Raw genomic sequence first — 16,152 nt, 5'->3', positions numbered from 1 at the left:
CATCAGTCAGATGAGTCCAGCCCAACTTGAGTTACTTTACAGTGGTGTCCATAAATCACACCTGGTTTAATAGGCGTTTTTTTCTTGCTACTGTTACAACAGTACTAGTTTGCCAAATAAATATTTTCTGTTTCATTGATGTTTACAGTGCACATTTCAACCACTCCGAGCAGATTACTTTCGCTTTAGAATATTGTATGGAAATGTCGATATAAGCAGACGAAGGATTTAGATTTAAAACAACAGTGTGGACATGATATATCTAAAAATGTACTATTATGAAAAAAGGGTTTGCCATTTGATGCAAAGGCTTCATTTTTGTGCCATGCCATGTGTTTATGGCATTTTTAATGCAGCGTTTCATTTTGAAGGAGATATGAGACACACACACACACACACACACACACACACACACGTTAAGGTATAACCCTTCAAATAAAACAAAACAAGATCATTTGGATTTAAACATTGTATATTCTTGTTAACAACAGCATTTTTAAATAAAGATACATTTCCAATTCACTGAAGATCTACATCTGATTTATATGTCTAACAATAACCGACCAAGTCTTAAAGTCTCGTCTTTAACCAAACTGATACACGCAGTATTCATGTGTTACAGCAGTTTCATCTCTTAGCATATCTTGAAGGAAGTCAGGTTGAAGTCCCCAACGATTTTAATGTAGCTGATGACGTCCATGTTGTGACGGTTAGGGAACTGGACTTCCTGTCCATTAGGAAGCTCCACTTCAAACATGTCTCCAACCAGCTTCAACACAAGCTGAAATAGAAAAAAGATACTTCAGCGAGGCAAGGCAATTTATTTATATAGTACAATTCAGACACAAAAGGCAATTCAAAGTGCTTTACATAAGCATACAAAGGTAATAAAACAGCATAAAACTGTAGATTTAAAAGAATTCAAAAGCATAGAAGTGTAGGATTGACCATCTAATGACCTAAGGGAAAACAGTGGCAAAAAAGGAAAAGTTGTAAGCCTTAATTTAAAAGAACAAAGGGTTTGGGGCAGATCTCAAGAGATCTGGAAGTTGATTCCAGATCTACGGTGCATAGAAACTGAAAGCAAGTCCTGCGTGTTTGGTTCTGACCCTGGGGACGGTGGGTCTGACCCTGGGGACGGTGGGTCTGACCCTGGGGACGGTGGGTCTGACCCTGGGGACGGTGGGTCTGACCCTGGGGACGGTGAGTGAGCCTGTCTTATGATCTGATTAGAGCTCTGGATGGCTCGTAGCAGAGCAGCATATCAGACATGTATATAGTAACAGCAGGCGGCGCTAATCTGTATCGTTGCCCAAAAAATAAAAACCAGCAGCTGATTGGACGAACGCGTCACATGGATCTGGCTGCTGCTTCCGGATTTGGGATTTTTCGAACGGCCATTACTGGCAACTCATTGAGATTACGATCTCATATTGTACTAAAATAGTTCACCGAAAAGTGTTTCTGAAAACATTTTAAGCGAGAAATAGGCCGTGCAGTTGCTGAATCTGTCTTCATTTCAGGTCAACAAAGGTCAGTTTGAAAGGTTTGTCAGATTTTGAGAGGCACGCTCATCCCACTCGCCATTTCCGGGTGAGTACCGATTGCCCTGTCTCCGAAAATGAAGGCCGACAGCTCCGCCAACGGACGACGGCACGGAACACACCGAAAACACTCGAGTCACTGACCTTGCCAGACTGTCTAACGGCCGATTATCAGCTCGGTGATACTGCTTTAAGTCAAGAACAATATTTTTTAAATAATTTCTTTGATTCATAGTAAGCCAGTGCAAAGCTCTGAGAATAATTAATTAATTTCTTGGTTTTAGTGAGGACTCGGGCAGCAGCGTTTTGAATACGCTGCAGTTGTCTGACTTTTTACAGAGACCTGTCAAGACACTGTTTAAAACAAAAGGCATGAATAAGTTTCTCTAAGCCTTTTTGTCTAAGTCCTTTTAGTCTAGCTAGATTTTTGAGGTGGTATAGGCTGATTTTGTAATTCTATTGATGTGGGTTTTGAGTCCTAGCCTCGTGAGACCATCCTGATCTCGCAAGCTCCAGTTTTCCACTCGCAGATCAGTCTGGCATCTTGAGACAGAAAATTTGGAGCTGTTCGTCAAATGACCGACCAATCAGCGTTGGTTTTGAGGCGGGTTTAGGTGTGATGCAACGAGAAGCGACTGTTCAGTCTAAACAACGTGGCAGCTTCCACGGATAAGATGAGCGTAGCTATCGCGCAAGTTTTATCCGAATTAGAAAGTATTCCTTCATTGAAAGAAGAGCAAAAAACGGCACTGGAGGCTTTTCTCAGAGGAAAAGATTTTTTTTTTTTCTCTTCTCCCAACTGGTTTCGGCAAGAGTTTGATATATCGTTGATCTGATTGGTTGATTTGGCCCGTCTATCACCAACAGGTGGTGATAGACAGATGGTTTATCCAATCAGCTAACCAGTATTTTCGCCCCTTCCCAAAAGTTCTCCAACGGAAAGTTCCCAGATGGATATGCCGAGCAAATGCGTAGCAATCCATCTGGTGGAGTCAGGTTATTTGAGTCCAGAACTAAACCAAGATTCCTGAAAATGGTTTAAAGTACTCATATTATGCTCATTTTCAGGTTCATAATTGTATTTAGAGGTTATATCAGAATAGGTTTACATGGTTTAATTTTCAAAAAACACCATATTTTTGTTGTTCTGCACATTGCTGTAGCTCCTCTTTTCACCCTGTGTGTTGAGCTCTCTGTTTTAGCTACAGAGTGAGACATCTCACTTCTATTACATCTTTGTTCGGAGTCGCACATGCGCAGTAGCTAGGTAAGGACTACTAGCCAGTCAGAAGCAGAGTATGAGGGCGTGCCACACTAGCATCTAGGCGAGCATTATAACGTGTGTTACAAAGTGACCACGTTTGTCTCTGAAGTAAAGGCTGGACTACAATAGAGCTGTTTGTTTTCTGTTGGAGATGGTAAGTCCCTTTGAGGTGGACTTTGGGCTTTTTCACTTTGTAAACCTATAACGTGCACAAAAAGATATATAACACAATTAAGGAAAGGGAAAAAGCCAAAAAGCAGAATATGAGCACTTTAAAGTCTTAAACATTAGGGCTTCAAGATGAGCACTGACATGGAAACATTCATTTTGGCACCAAATATAATTCAAGTTTTATCCTTAGATTAGACAGCAATCTAATTGTTTTTAGTAGAACATCTAAAAACCTCTCTAAATAAAACCCAAACTAGTCTGTGTGACAATCCCAAATACACACATCTTCCCTTCCTTCAGTCAGTCAGATTCCCTCACCTTGACATCTGTGCCCCTCTGTAGTGGGTTATGTATTTCACGTTTCTCATCGCCCCAGGAACCGTCAGTCTTTGAGTTGCACACGAGAACAGCTCCATCGTCGTCATCGTGGAAACGAGGGTTAAAGTGCAGTCCCAGGTCGTCTGCACCACTGCCGAGGTCGATCTGGAATCTGAGGGGATCAGAGATTATACATTGAGGTGTTTGCAGAGTTTAAAACGCCACACAGAATCAATATTCAACATATCACATCACCAGGCTACTACTAAATGTAAAAAGTCACATTTTTTTTCTGGAATGCATCTGTATAAATATCACCATATTATTTTATAAAGTAAAGAATCTAACTTAAAATAAATGTATGAGTTTGGTTCACTTACCTCTCAGCATCATGCATAATTTCCCCCTTCACTTTCAGCCGATCTCCAACTCTCAGATGTACATTCTTCATTTCAAGTTCCTGAGAAACACAGATGTGCAGTTTAGTTTGAAGAGCGAGTGAATTAGAAAATAAGGAGATTACTGGTCTTCACAAACGTGTTGATATTTTTAGTCAACAAATTACAGGGTGCTAATCCATAATCTGTATATATGGAGTGGAATAAAATCATTAATTTACCATGCTTATTTTGGCTGCTGGTGTTGGTGAACAACAGTCCTGGAGCTAAAGGAAGATGTAGGAAGATCTTCTGCCCTGGAAGACAAAAAGTAAGTACTACTGCGACTGTGAAATGTCACCTAATTTATAACGTGAAGCACAAAAGATTCAGTGAAAGGACTTTTAACAGTTTGTCGGCCATTAATCATCAAGACAATCAAGAAGCCTGTTGAATGCAGAGGCACGGCTCTTTTTAATCATTACTGATCAACTCCGTTTGCATAATGAGATTAATTGCCTCTTCGATCACAGAACAGATTGTGAGTAACAGCTGCACTAATTATTACCGGGAGTGGCAGTATGGTATCACTGACGCCAGTTAGAAATGTAAATGTTGCAGTTCCTGACTGTGACCACCGGAGGGCGGTGAAACCAGATGAGTGAAACCGGTAAAACCTCATAATTATATATTCTTGTAGGACTTTACAGGTTTTTATTTTCGTTGATAACAAATTATACATCGATACAGATAGTCAGTATAAATATATGTTGTATTTCCACTAAATAATGTGGAGTTGGAGTTTCCAAATGTGACCACTTTTCCCTAAAACAACTTCCGCTATGTTGCCGGAAGTGACAAAAGAAAGTAAACACGGGAGCTGTCAGTGGATTCAGAAATTAAGATTTCATTGCGAGTAAACGGAGCGATTTCAAAAAGATATTGTGCTTTTTATATACACTAAGAGACTTTTGTATGGGAAACTGGTGCAAAGTCTAATAAAGGTAAATTGTTTACGGCCTGTTAACGTTTCTGGATGTGCTCTTCCACCTGCTAATAGCATACTGTCTATGGCTAATAGCCTACCGTTGCTAACGTTAGCAGCTAATAAGCCAGCGTTAGCAAGCACATTTCTTGCTGCTTGCTTCCGTGACTACACATATTACAGTCGTTGTTTTTAACCACATAGGACGTTGTATTGAGTTTAACTGTTAGACGCATTTAGAGAAATGTAACTGGCCAACATCGGGTAGTTAGCATGCATTGGAAGTTACCAGCTGTTTGTCCATCTGCTGCTGCAGCTTCTTCTCCTCACTGACTGCACAGGGGGCTTTCTAAAAAAAACGCTTAATGTGGTTTAATGTACCTAAACAACGATCAGTGATCACCAAATTTATCTCTCATATTGCTCGTCATAACCACTGAAAACTGTCAAAAAATTGAACCCAAAGTCCAATTATTAGGGACGTTAGTAGGTACATTAAACCACGTTAAGCTTTTTCCTTACAATAGGCTCTAATGAAGCAGAAACGCTTAATGTCAGATAACGTCAATAATAATTAGACTTTGGGTTCGATTTTTTGACAGTTTTCAGTGGTTATGAGGAGCAATATGAGAGAGAAATTTGGTAATCATTGATCGTTGTTTTCCGACCTTAAGCCACGTTAAACGTTTTAGAATGTAACCATTTGATAGTTGCAGTATTTCCCACCAGAATGAGCTCACTTTAAATCACTTTTTATTTCATTCATTGCCGAGAGAACTGCTCAAAATAGTCAGAAAACGGGCTTGGTGTTACTTGTCTTCATCATATCAATCTTCAGGTACAGTCACACGATATTTAACATACCGTTACTGAGTTTTGTCATAATCACTCGCATGCTTTACAGGGATCAGGAGTGACACCGTCCTGCAATGTTCACAGACATGGACTATGAGTTAGAGGAGGATAAACTGTAAGTCACAATTATGTTTTTCCTTTTTATTGTCTGCATATTTCAGTTTTGGGTTTCAGTGTGTGTAACAGTATGGCCATTTTTAAATCTTTAGTTTATACATACTAGAGCTGGACAATATATCGATATTATATCGGTATCGTGAGATGAGACTAGATATCGTCTTAGATTTTGGATATTGTAATATGGCATAAGTGGTGTCTTTTCCTGGTTTTAAAGGCTGCATTACAGTAAAGTGATGTACTTTTCTGAACTTACCAGACTGTTGTAACTGTTTTATTATTTGCCTTTACCCGCGTATCCACATTACTGATGATTATTGATCAAAAATCTCATTGTGTAAATATTTTGTGAAAGCACCAATAGTCAACACTACAATATAGTTGCGGTATCGATATCGAGGTATTTGGTCAAAAATATCGTGATATTTGATTTTCTCCGTATCGCCCAGCTCTACCACATACACTGACAAATCAAACCATGAGATATGACTTAATGATTAAAACAATAGCTTATATGAGGGCTTCCTGATAAACTTTGCACTAATTATTCAACTGATTGATTTTTTATGAACTTGAAGAGCTTCATACTATAATGCCGTAATAATAAAAAAAGCTATTGAATTCTCAAAATATGTTTTTTTCTCCACAGTGGTATACCAACAGTACCTGGTACTGTGTGTCTGAAGAAAGATGCTAATAACCTTATAGGGATCAGCATTGGTGGTGGGGCACAGTACTGTCCGTGTCTCTACATTGTTCAGGTATGCACAGAACAATTGATTATAACTAGGGATGCACCGACTCCAGGATTCAGGTTCGGATTTGGCCGAATATTGGGCTTTTTGACGGGGTTCTGTTTCTGCCGAACCTTAGAATTTTTTTCCACCGAACCCTACGCTTGCACTGCGCGTGCCACGCTGGTCGACGTAATGTAGGTGGACCGTTCAATGCAGTAGGCAGTGAGAAAGTGAAAATGGAACTCACAAGCAGAAAAAGCGCCGCCCGGCAGCACCCCCAGCCAAAAGAAGGCGACCCAAGCCGAGCCACATGCCCAACCCGCAATGCCGACCTGTCCCGCGACAACAAGGACCCCAAACAACACACAACATCGCCGCTGGCAAAACACCTGCACATGAAACATCCAAAAGAATACGAGTTGTGCATTAAGGAATCTACAGACAGCAGCCAAAACACAGCAACCCCAGGTACGGCAAAGGGAGGACAGTCACAGCTAAAAACCTGTGTTAACCAGACAGTGCCTGTCCCGGGCTGTCAGTTGTTCTCTCGGCAAATGAGTCTCCCTACAGTGGGAGCGACCGAACGTCCGGCTGCTTCTTGTTAGCTAACGTTAGCTTTCCACCTAACATGCCTTCATCATAAACTGGTTAGCGAAAATTTGCCAAACAAAATTGTCCCTCAGCCGGCGATAGCGATGTGCTTTCCTACGATATGAAAAGAGCGTGTGAATTCAACATTAAGTTGTTACATTTAACTATTTTAGAGGCTGTGGATCTTGTTTACTTCATTAATGTGTTTACTGTGTTAATGGACTGAGGATGGGGGTAGGATTCGGTATTCGTTTTCGGATTCGGCAAAATCTTAACCACTGGATTTGGTATTCGGCCGAACCCCAAAAATCTGGATTCGGTGCCTCCTTAATTATAACTGTTTATGAATGTATTACAGAACATTTCTGTGAAGTAAAAAATGTAAGAACATACGTGTATATGTCATCTTTACCTTTTAAATGTGGTTTCTGTCGTCTCACAGGTCTTTGATAATACCCCGGCCGCTCTGGATGGGACACTGGCAGCAGGTGATGAGCTCACGGGCGTGAATGGGAAACCAGTGAAGGGAAAGACCAAAGTGGAGGTCGCCAAGATGATTCAAGCTGTACAGGTACACAAATACTGGGAATGGAATCACAGTCCAGAGTCATTACAGTCCTGAACAACACAAGGATATGTTCATATGGCTTATTATTTACTTTTTCTACAGTTCTGTGAATACACAGTCTAGATTTTGACCAATTCCATGTTGTCTTCTCTGTTAGAGATTAAAGTATTGATGACTTAGATAGACAATTAAAACCAGCCACCAGGTCATTTTGTTTTATGGCTGGAAAATCAGTGTTTGTTTGAATATTGTCTTATATTCAGAAAACTTCTCAGTATGTCCTATTGGTCTGACAATTGAAAGTTGAACAAACTAAACTCCACACCACCAGTGTCTTATAATGCATTAAAAAAAGAAATCAAGCACATATGGCATTAATAGAAACAGGCAAAAGGAATAAAACATTACTCACATTTCTGTGTCCCGCCGAGGCTGCAGATTTATCAGTAAATAGTCAGACAGTTTACTATTTACGGGTGCAAACCCACCGTAGGTCTGTGGAGAAGAGGGACTTTACCGGCTTGCCGAGCTGTGCTAAAGAGGTCAGGACAATAGCCTTTAGCTTTCGGCATAACGTCACCAGTGCACAGTGGCTGTGTTGTTTTTGGCATCCATTGTTCGCACCCAGAAAATTCCATGACTTCCTGTGTGACGGATTAAAGATGGGGTGCAACGTTGGATTTAAAGGATTAGATTGTGTTGTTGCTGTTAGCCATTCAGTGCAAATGAATGTGGATTTCACCCTCGACACAATGAAGCTGGAACTGTTTTCACATTATCAATTTTACCACATTTAAAAGGGTAACACGTATTTTTAATTGTTCATTTTGGATTTTTATTGAAATTAAAGTAATGGAAGATATAGTTTGTATTCTAGAGATGGTCTTCTTTTAAACATACACAGTTTCTTTTTTTTGTTGAGTCATCTGTGTGTCTCTCTTGATTGTGTTTTCACAGGGAGACGCAGTAATCCACTACAACAAACTGCAGGCAGACCCCAAACAGGGGAAGTCTCTGGATATAGGTATCTCCCCCACTAGAGACACACACATACTCACTATTAGTCTTGACCATTGTTTGTTCATATTTCTACATGTGGATTATTTAATGTGATGCTATGTATATTCCCCTTATCACTGTAACTTGTATCCAGTGCTGTGTGTGTGTGTGTGTGTGTGTGTGTGTGTGTGTGTGTGTGTGTGTGTGTGTGTGTGTGTGTGTGTGTGTGTGTGTGTGTGTGTGTGTGTGTGTGTGTGTTTGGGCTTGTTTGACTATATTCGTGGGGTCCATAAACCAGGAGTCCAGTATACTTGTGGGGTCCCAACAGCTTTGTGGGCCCAAAATGCTGGACCCCACAAGGTTAAAGGTCTGTTTGAAGGGTTAAGACTTGGTTTTAGGATTAGGGTTAGAATTAGGTTATGGTTAGGGTGAGGGTAAGGGTTAAGGTTAGGCATTTAGTTGTGATGGTTAAGGTTAGGGTAAGGGGCTAGGGAATGCATTATGTCAATGACGGGTCCCCACAAAGATAGTGCCACAAATGTGTGTGTGTGTGTGTGTGTGTGTGTGTGTGTGCACGCGCGCATTTAACACGTGTGTGTGTGTGTGTGTGTGTGTGTGTGTGTGTGTGTGTGTGTGTGTGTGCGTGCGTGTGTGCACGCGCGCATTTAACACGTGTGTGTGTGTGTGTGTGTTTCAGTGCTGAAGAAAGTCAAACACCGCCTGGTCGAGAATATGAGCTCAGGCACAGCAGATGCTCTTGGACTCAGTAGAGCTATTCTATGCAACGGTGAGATGATTATTATGAACATTGTGATTTTATTAGTGGATTTATAAAGGTAGATATGAAGCGTAACTCACGTGAATTCTTTTGACTTTCCAGATGGACTGGTCAAACGACTGGAAGAGCTGGAGAAAACAGCAGAGCTCTACAAAGGTAAATACTAATCACATTACAAAACTGGCCTTCAGTAAACTAAAGTGTTGCTGTTGAGTGTGATAAATGAGGTCCCTGTTAATCTGATGTTTTCCTCAGATACACTGTGCTAAGGTGCTTTACCTTAAAGATGCACATGTTGCTGTTTGTTCGAACCAACGTCTCACTGTTGTGTTTGCTTGTAGGGCTGATGGAGCACACGAAGAGACTGCTCAGAGCTTTCTTTGAGCTTTCTCAAACTCACAGAGGTGAGTTACTGGGATCAAAATCAGGAATTATAAACAAAGTGTTACTAAATTGTTTAGTGTTTAACATATCTAATTTGGATTTGAAAATCTACCCCTCCAGCGTTTGGAGATGTTTTTTCAGTCATCGGCGTACGAGAGCCCCAGGCTGCCGCCAGCGAGGCTTTTGTGAAGTTTGCCGATGCTCACCGAAACATTGAGAAATACGGTATTAAGCTGCTGAAGACCATCAAACCTGTGAGTACAGATTCAAGTTTGGCTTTGAAGTAGTGCTGGGCAATATATTGATATTATATCGATATCGCGATATGAGACTAGATATCGTCTTGGATTTTGGATATCGTCATATCGTGATATGACATACGTGTTGTCTTTTCCTAGTTTTAAAGGCTGCATTACAGTAAAGTGATGTCATTTTCTGAACTTACCAGACTGTTCTAGCTGTTCTATTATTTGCCTTTTCCTCACTCACTCATTTTGTCCACATTACTGATGATTATTTATCTAAAATCTAAGTGTGAAGATATTTTGTTAGAGCATCAATTGTCAACCCTAGAATATCGCTGCAATATCAATATTGAGGTATTTGGTCAAGAATATCGTGATATCTGATTTTCTCCCTATCGCCCAGCCCTACTTTGAAGCATTTACTGCACTTGGGAACACTCAGGCCTCTTAAAAACAAAAATTAGCCTGGAAATCCAGACCCAAATCCGAAAGATTAAGGGTCTGGCAATGAGTAATGAAAATGGCCAAACTCGAGGGGCGGCACCAAGCATGCATGAAAATCTCACTGCACGCAAATGGATAACACTACGACCAATCACAACAATACACAGGGTGACGTATCCAGAGCATACCCATACACTTAGCTACCAGCAGAGCTAACTGGTAGATTAAACTCTTAGCTACCAGAGGAGCTAACTGGTAGATTAAACTGTTAGCTACCAGAGGAGCTAACTGGTAGATTAAACTGTTAGCTACCAGAGGAGCTAACTGGTAGATTAAACTGTTAGCTACCAGAGGAGCTAACTGGTAGATTAAACTGTTAGCTACCAGAGGAGCTAACTGGTAGATTAAACTCTTAGCTACCAGAGGAGCTAACTGGTAGATTAAACTCTTGCCGTATCCGGTCGGCAAAACAGCAAAAACGTCCTTCTTGCAAAGGAACGATTCGAGTGCCGTCTTCTGTTCCTCCTTTAGATAAAAAGCCAAGTCTAACTGGTTCATTGTAGCGGCCAAAATGTTTCAAACAACTGGTGTTCATCCGTAGCCATCTAGCAATGTTTACTAATGACTAGACCCCGACCGATATATCAGCGGGCCGATATAATCGGCCGATATTAGGCATTTTCTGAACTATCGGTATCTGCATTAATAATGGCCTATATATATATATATATATATTTTTTTTTTTTAAATATTCATTCATCAGAATCATTTATAATGACAAATAAATGATTCTGATAAATGAATATTTAAAAAATAAAATATAAAACAGAGGAAACCCCCTTCAACCATGTTCAGGTGTTGGCGTTGCGTAGTCTGTCCACCAGAGGACGCTCTACAACACTCTTTGATTTTTTTTTTTTTTTTGTTGTTATTGTGTTTTTGTTCAAAGGACTTTAAGTTTCATAGCTTAAGTTTGTATTTTTATTTATCAGAACTTTAATATATTTTGATGTTCCTCTGTTCTGTTCCATAAAACAAACAAGTTTATTTTTAAACTGCATTATCATATTATTTTAGTGAGGACTCATAAATAACTACAAATAACTAATGTTAGGGAAATCTTTTTTTTTGTTATGCGTTTCTGGATTTTTTTTTTTTTTTAATATATATCAGCCGATATATCGGAATGTCGGATTTTTAAATCACAAACTATTTGTATCAGTATCTGCCTTAAATCGCCTTTATCGGTCGGGCTCTAGTAATGACTTCGATGTCACAGTGCTGTCGTCATCTGTTTAGCTGGCCCGCCTATATCAGATACACCGATGTGATTGGTGCAGCTCGGCTACCAGGGCGTAGTTAATGAGCATCATTACTGAATGCCAGAGTGACTCGCTGAGCAAATTCTAATTGTGCTCTCGCGAGAACTCTGAATTTCCAGGGTAAAGAAAAACATTTTTTTTATAAAACATCATGAATATAAAGTAAAAAACACACTTGTTTTTGAAGATGTCTGGAGTTCTGTTTTCCGTCATGTGTGGATCTCATTACGTGACTGTATGGGCTGTCTGATTTTATATCAAATCATTAACCAATCATATCTTGTCGCAGATGCTCCACGATCTGAACACGTACCTTCACAAGGCCATACCAGACACCAAGCTCACCATCCGCAAGTACCTGGATGTGAAGTTTGAATATCTGGTAAGACAGCAGCACTTTTGTTTTAGTGTGACGTGCAGCGCAGTGCCATCACTTATCATCTGTTCAACAAGTTCACCATCAGTCACCACAGAAACTGCATGAAATCCTGTGTGTCTTTCAGTCATACTGCCTGAAGGTGAAGGAAATGGACGATGAAGAATACAGCAGTATTGTGAGTTCTCATTCTTATGATGTACACGAGATCTACAGGTTTCCAACTGAAAAATGGGCTGCTTTTTACTTCGGTCAGAGGATTCTTGCACTCAAAATATTATCTGAAGCATTTGATTAATGTGCTTTTTTATTACAGGCCATGGGAGAGCCCCTGTACCGCGTCAGCACTGGTAACTATGAGTACCGGTTGGTGCTGCGGTGTCGGCAGGAGGCTCGCGCTCGCTTCGCCAAAATGAGGAAGGATGTTCTGGAGAAGATAGAGCTGCTGGATCAGAAACATGGTCTGTTGTTGTTGGGATTATTTTCAGCTATTTCTTCCAGTTACTCACTCTCATCAGGTGTAAACTGACGCTGGTGATACTCTGTCATCACATCCGTCTGATCAGTTTCTCTCAATCCATCACAAATGGAACAACGTCCGTTACTCGCTGCCCACATGTTGTTTAATCAACCACACAGCCATGCCAGGATGTACGAGGTCACAGGTTTAAGCACACACGTTAGCGTGTGATATTTAAAACAGGATGTGAGAGGATGAAGGGGTGAGACAGTATACATGCCACACTAAAGCTTAGATTGGGCCCAAAAAATCAAGCCCGAACCTACCCGAGCCCGTGCACCTTGCATCCGAGCCCGGCCCGATACATTAACTGTAATTATGAGCCCGATCCCGATTTAACCCTGACAATTTTTTAATACGTGGACCGTTATAACTGACGTTCTCAACTACAATTCCGAGTTGTTTGAACTTCAGATATCTGTTTACAAGGACGAAACATGTAAACTGCGTTGTTTGTTTATTCAGAATGGACTGGATCGCAAATGGATCCGAATGAAGAAACATAAAAAAAAAAAAAACAACCTCAACCCGAGCTCTCTCAGCCGAATAGTGAGGGTAACAGATCAAGGCAGCAACATAATCAAAGCCCTGGAACCATATAGGAGACTTTCTGGTCTCCATCACCTAATTAATACCGTCCTTCGCCACGGTCTGCATGCCGACGCATTGGCCGACAACGCGCCGGGTATAGGAGAGACCATATCTGCTGCTAAAGGACTCGTGGGATATCTGAAACAATCTGGCCTGGTTGCTCAATTATTGAAGACAGTGCTACAGATGGGGGAGACACGATTTAGCAGTTTACCTCACACTCAAGTCAGTGCAGGACATACACCCAGAGCTACGGGAGAAGCTGGAGAGGCAGAGCTTTCTCCCCACCCAATTAGGCTAATAAAGTAATGATTAAAAAAACACAAATGCTTGATGAAGGGCCCAGCCCGGCCCGAGGATAGTGGCGGGACATATCAGCTCGACTCGGCCCGCGGGTCAAGTTCGGGCTCGGGCAGAGAATCTAAACTCTATGCCACACATGAAACACAAGCGAGAGAGAGAGAGAGAGGTTACCAAGTTGCATATTTATTGTTCATGTTATTGTCCACTGTTTAAAGTGTAAATGTTTCAAAACTATGTTTATTTTAACAGTGTTAGATTTACACTTTATACTTGTGATTATCAAGATAATATCATATAATAACCTAATTTTGGCATAGATTATCTTGGACATTGTAATGGGGATTCACTCTGCAAAAATGCCCAAACAAGCACTGCAAAAAATTCAGAGAAATGTAAATATATGGAGCAGAAAAACCAACAAAGCAATACAAAAATAAATTCTGCCTATGGAGAGCCATAGCATTCACATTCAGCAGTTTGATCTCCTATAATCTGGCCCTCAGTACCAGACCAGAAAACCATGCAGTAACCTGTGACCCTCTGTTTCTCTTTTCTGTTCTCGTTCTCTTCACATTTTTTTTTTTTTTTAGTGTGCAACTTATGTTATCCATCACTGAGTTTATTAACACAGAGACCCGACTCTTCCCCCTCCCCTCTTCACCTACAGTCCAGGACATCGTGTTCCAGCTGCAGCGCTTCGTCTCAGGCATGTCACATTACTATGACGAGTGCTACGCCATCCTGAAGGAGGCAGACGTCTTCCCCATCGAAGTGGACCTCTCTCGCACCACGATCAACTACGGCAGCCAGTCGCTCTCCTACGCTGGAGACGAGGATGAGGAGGAGGAAGAGGAGAGCGGGGGCGGAGAGGAAGGAGGGAGCAGCACAGGGAGACAAGCAGAGAACGGCGCTGAGAAACTGATCGATGACGAATGAGTGTGTGTGTGTGTGTGTGTGTGTGTGTGTGTGTGTGTGTGTGTGTGTGTGTGTGTGTGTGTGTGTGTGTGTGTGTGTGTGTGTGTGTGTGTTTGTGCAGATGAAGTTCACCCCTCTAACATAACTGTTCTTCACTTGCATTTAATGTCGATGCACTCCCCAAGTAGTGGATTATACTGTAGCAGTTGAAATGGATAACACTATCATATAGGTGAATACTACTGAAAACTGCTGCTATAACGCTGTATGTGGGTGTGTCGGTGGTGTTTTCTTCCCCAAAAACTCTCAAATCAACGGCTTTGTGATTATTTTACCACAGTAACTTTTGACTGTCAACATTTCCTTTTAAAAGACTTCCTGCTTGTGATGGGTCGGCCACATGTAAGGTCATTGCTTAATGACTGTGAGAGAGACACAACTCACAGAAGGCCATTTAGTTTTATTCTGAATGCTGTGGAGGGGATTTTAATGTGCAGAGTAGGATTTATATGCCTATGAGGTGTGCCTTCTTAGCTCTCTATTGTGCGGAATGGGTCTGGGCCGCCTGTCAATGTGCATATTGTGGATTGTTAAAGTTATAGATATTTACATTTTTATTTTGTTATTTTCTTTGCTACAAACTTTTTGGACTTGGGATTTATTTAGCTAAAATGATATTTTGTGGTCAATGTTAAGTGATATTTTGTCCACAGCTTAACAAACAAATGACACGACTATAAATATAGAAACATGTGAAGGAGTTGTTGAAGATGACTGACAGACATAATTCTGTTCCTACGTGTAGTTTGTTACATGCAGCTGTTACATTCCTTTGTCTTCTGCTTTTTTCTTGTTCTTAACACTTAAAAAAAAAATAGTTTCTATCATGGGAGAGCTTGCATTTGCCAGCTGTGAAAAGCTTCACAACCAAAGTCTTTTTTTAAGTGAATCTGTTTCACCTACTCGTACCACATGCTTTAAGTTCAAGTTTACACACCTGCATTTCTCACTTTCCTTCAACAGCAGACTTTTTTCCATACCAGCAGCGCCCCAGACTCTGGTAGTATTTCTTTTTAGGAGGAGAAGGGTAATGGACACACACACAGCTTCAAATAGCTTTACCACTGTGTGGAAACGGATTGAAAATGCTTTATGTTTAAGTATGTACAAAGGGAGTGAGTGTAAAAACTCTGATGTTTTAACTTTTCCTTGTCATTCCCACCTTATTTATTTGTTTGTCAAAGTATATTTAAAAGTTTTAATGAGACAAATTGATTCTATATTGAATATTATCCACTTTCTGTTGCTCTTTGTTTTCTGTCAAATTCGTTTTGCCTTCAGAGGGGATAAGATGATTTTGTGCATTTTCATGATTTACTGTTGGGAACACTTGGAGGCAGCATCGCACCAATTAGTGCATTATTAGTTCATGTGTGAAATTCCAAAAAACATTTTGTTCGTGTATTGTTTTCCTTGAATGTAATCAATCAGAAGGACCAGCTGCATGTTATTTTGTCTTGCACAGATCGGGCTATGAGTATAATGATGATGTAGTGTTTGGCCTACTTTAAAGGGATATTGTTTTTTTTCAATTAACGATGGATTAAATAAAAAATGTAAGTTAAGGTTCAGCATTGTTTTAATTATTGCGCTGACGCAGTCTCTGTGAAACTTTAAAAAGAAAACGGATTAACATACTATGGTTGTGCGACCATAATTTCCCCGAAAAATAATATTTTTGTAATAGT

General features: G+C 40.5%; 2 protein-coding genes across 4 annotated transcripts; one reads left to right on the top strand and one right to left on the bottom strand.

The window, feature by feature from the left end:
- Nucleotides 1–450: 450 nt before the first annotated feature.
- On the bottom strand, nt 451–7,522 carry LOC116065353 (galectin-1-like). 3 transcript variants are annotated; one of them, XM_031320828.2, is made up of 5 exons: nt 7,372–7,522; nt 3,917–3,991; nt 3,678–3,757; nt 3,298–3,469; nt 451–781 (listed from the first exon to the last, which is right to left on the bottom strand). In XM_031320828.2, the coding sequence occupies exons 2-5, from the start codon at nt 3,917–3,919 to the stop codon at nt 635–637; spliced, it is 402 nt and encodes a 133-aa protein (XP_031176688.1). In that variant the 5' UTR covers nt 3,920–3,991; nt 7,372–7,522; the 3' UTR covers nt 451–634. The 3 variants fall into 3 exon arrangements, with proteins under 3 accessions (XP_031176688.1, XP_035852487.1, XP_031176689.1); XM_035996594.1 differs by having other exon boundaries at nt 3,678–3,742; XM_031320829.2 differs by lacking the exon at nt 7,372–7,522 and having other exon boundaries at nt 3,678–3,742; nt 3,917–4,184.
- On the top strand, nt 4,433–16,029 carry pick1 (protein interacting with prkca 1). The gene is made up of 13 exons (XM_031320820.2): nt 4,433–4,678; nt 5,564–5,629; nt 6,281–6,392; nt 7,402–7,530; nt 8,485–8,551; nt 9,224–9,313; nt 9,407–9,460; nt 9,646–9,708; nt 9,809–9,942; nt 11,989–12,081; nt 12,203–12,253; nt 12,392–12,536; nt 14,157–16,029. The coding sequence occupies exons 2-13, from the start codon at nt 5,589–5,591 to the stop codon at nt 14,423–14,425; spliced, it is 1,248 nt and encodes a 415-aa protein (XP_031176680.1). The 5' UTR covers nt 4,433–4,678; nt 5,564–5,588; the 3' UTR covers nt 14,426–16,029.
- The last annotated feature ends 123 nt before the right edge of the window (nt 16,030–16,152 follow it).

This window comes from Sander lucioperca, chromosome 21, assembly GCF_008315115.2.
Source record: "Sander lucioperca isolate FBNREF2018 chromosome 21, SLUC_FBN_1.2, whole genome shotgun sequence".
NCBI lineage: Eukaryota > Metazoa > Chordata > Actinopteri > Perciformes > Percidae > Sander > Sander lucioperca.
The sequence above is the reverse complement of the archived record's forward strand: the minus strand, read 5'-3'. Positions and strand labels throughout refer to the sequence as shown.

What these genes read in the sequence shown, in the direction of transcription:
- LOC116065353 (XM_031320828.2), bottom strand. An exon ending in ATTATGCATGATGCTGAGAG is followed by an intron (nt 3,470 to 3,677) that starts GTAAGTGAACCA and finishes TGATCCCCTCAG; the next exon opens with ATTCCAGATCGACCTCGGCA. An exon ending in AGAGGGGCACAGATGTCAAG is followed by an intron (nt 782 to 3,297) that starts GTGAGGGAATCT and finishes TTTCTATTTCAG; the next exon opens with CTTGTGTTGAAGCTGGTTGG.
- pick1 (XM_031320820.2), top strand. Translation starts at nt 5,589, where the DNA reads ATGTTCACAGACATGGACTATGAGTTAGAGGAGGATAAACT. An exon ending in TAGAGCTATTCTATGCAACG is followed by an intron (nt 9,314 to 9,406) that starts GTGAGATGATTA and finishes TTGACTTTCCAG; the next exon opens with ATGGACTGGTCAAACGACTG. An exon ending in ATGAAGAATACAGCAGTATT is followed by an intron (nt 12,254 to 12,391) that starts GTGAGTTCTCAT and finishes TTTTTATTACAG; the next exon opens with GCCATGGGAGAGCCCCTGTA.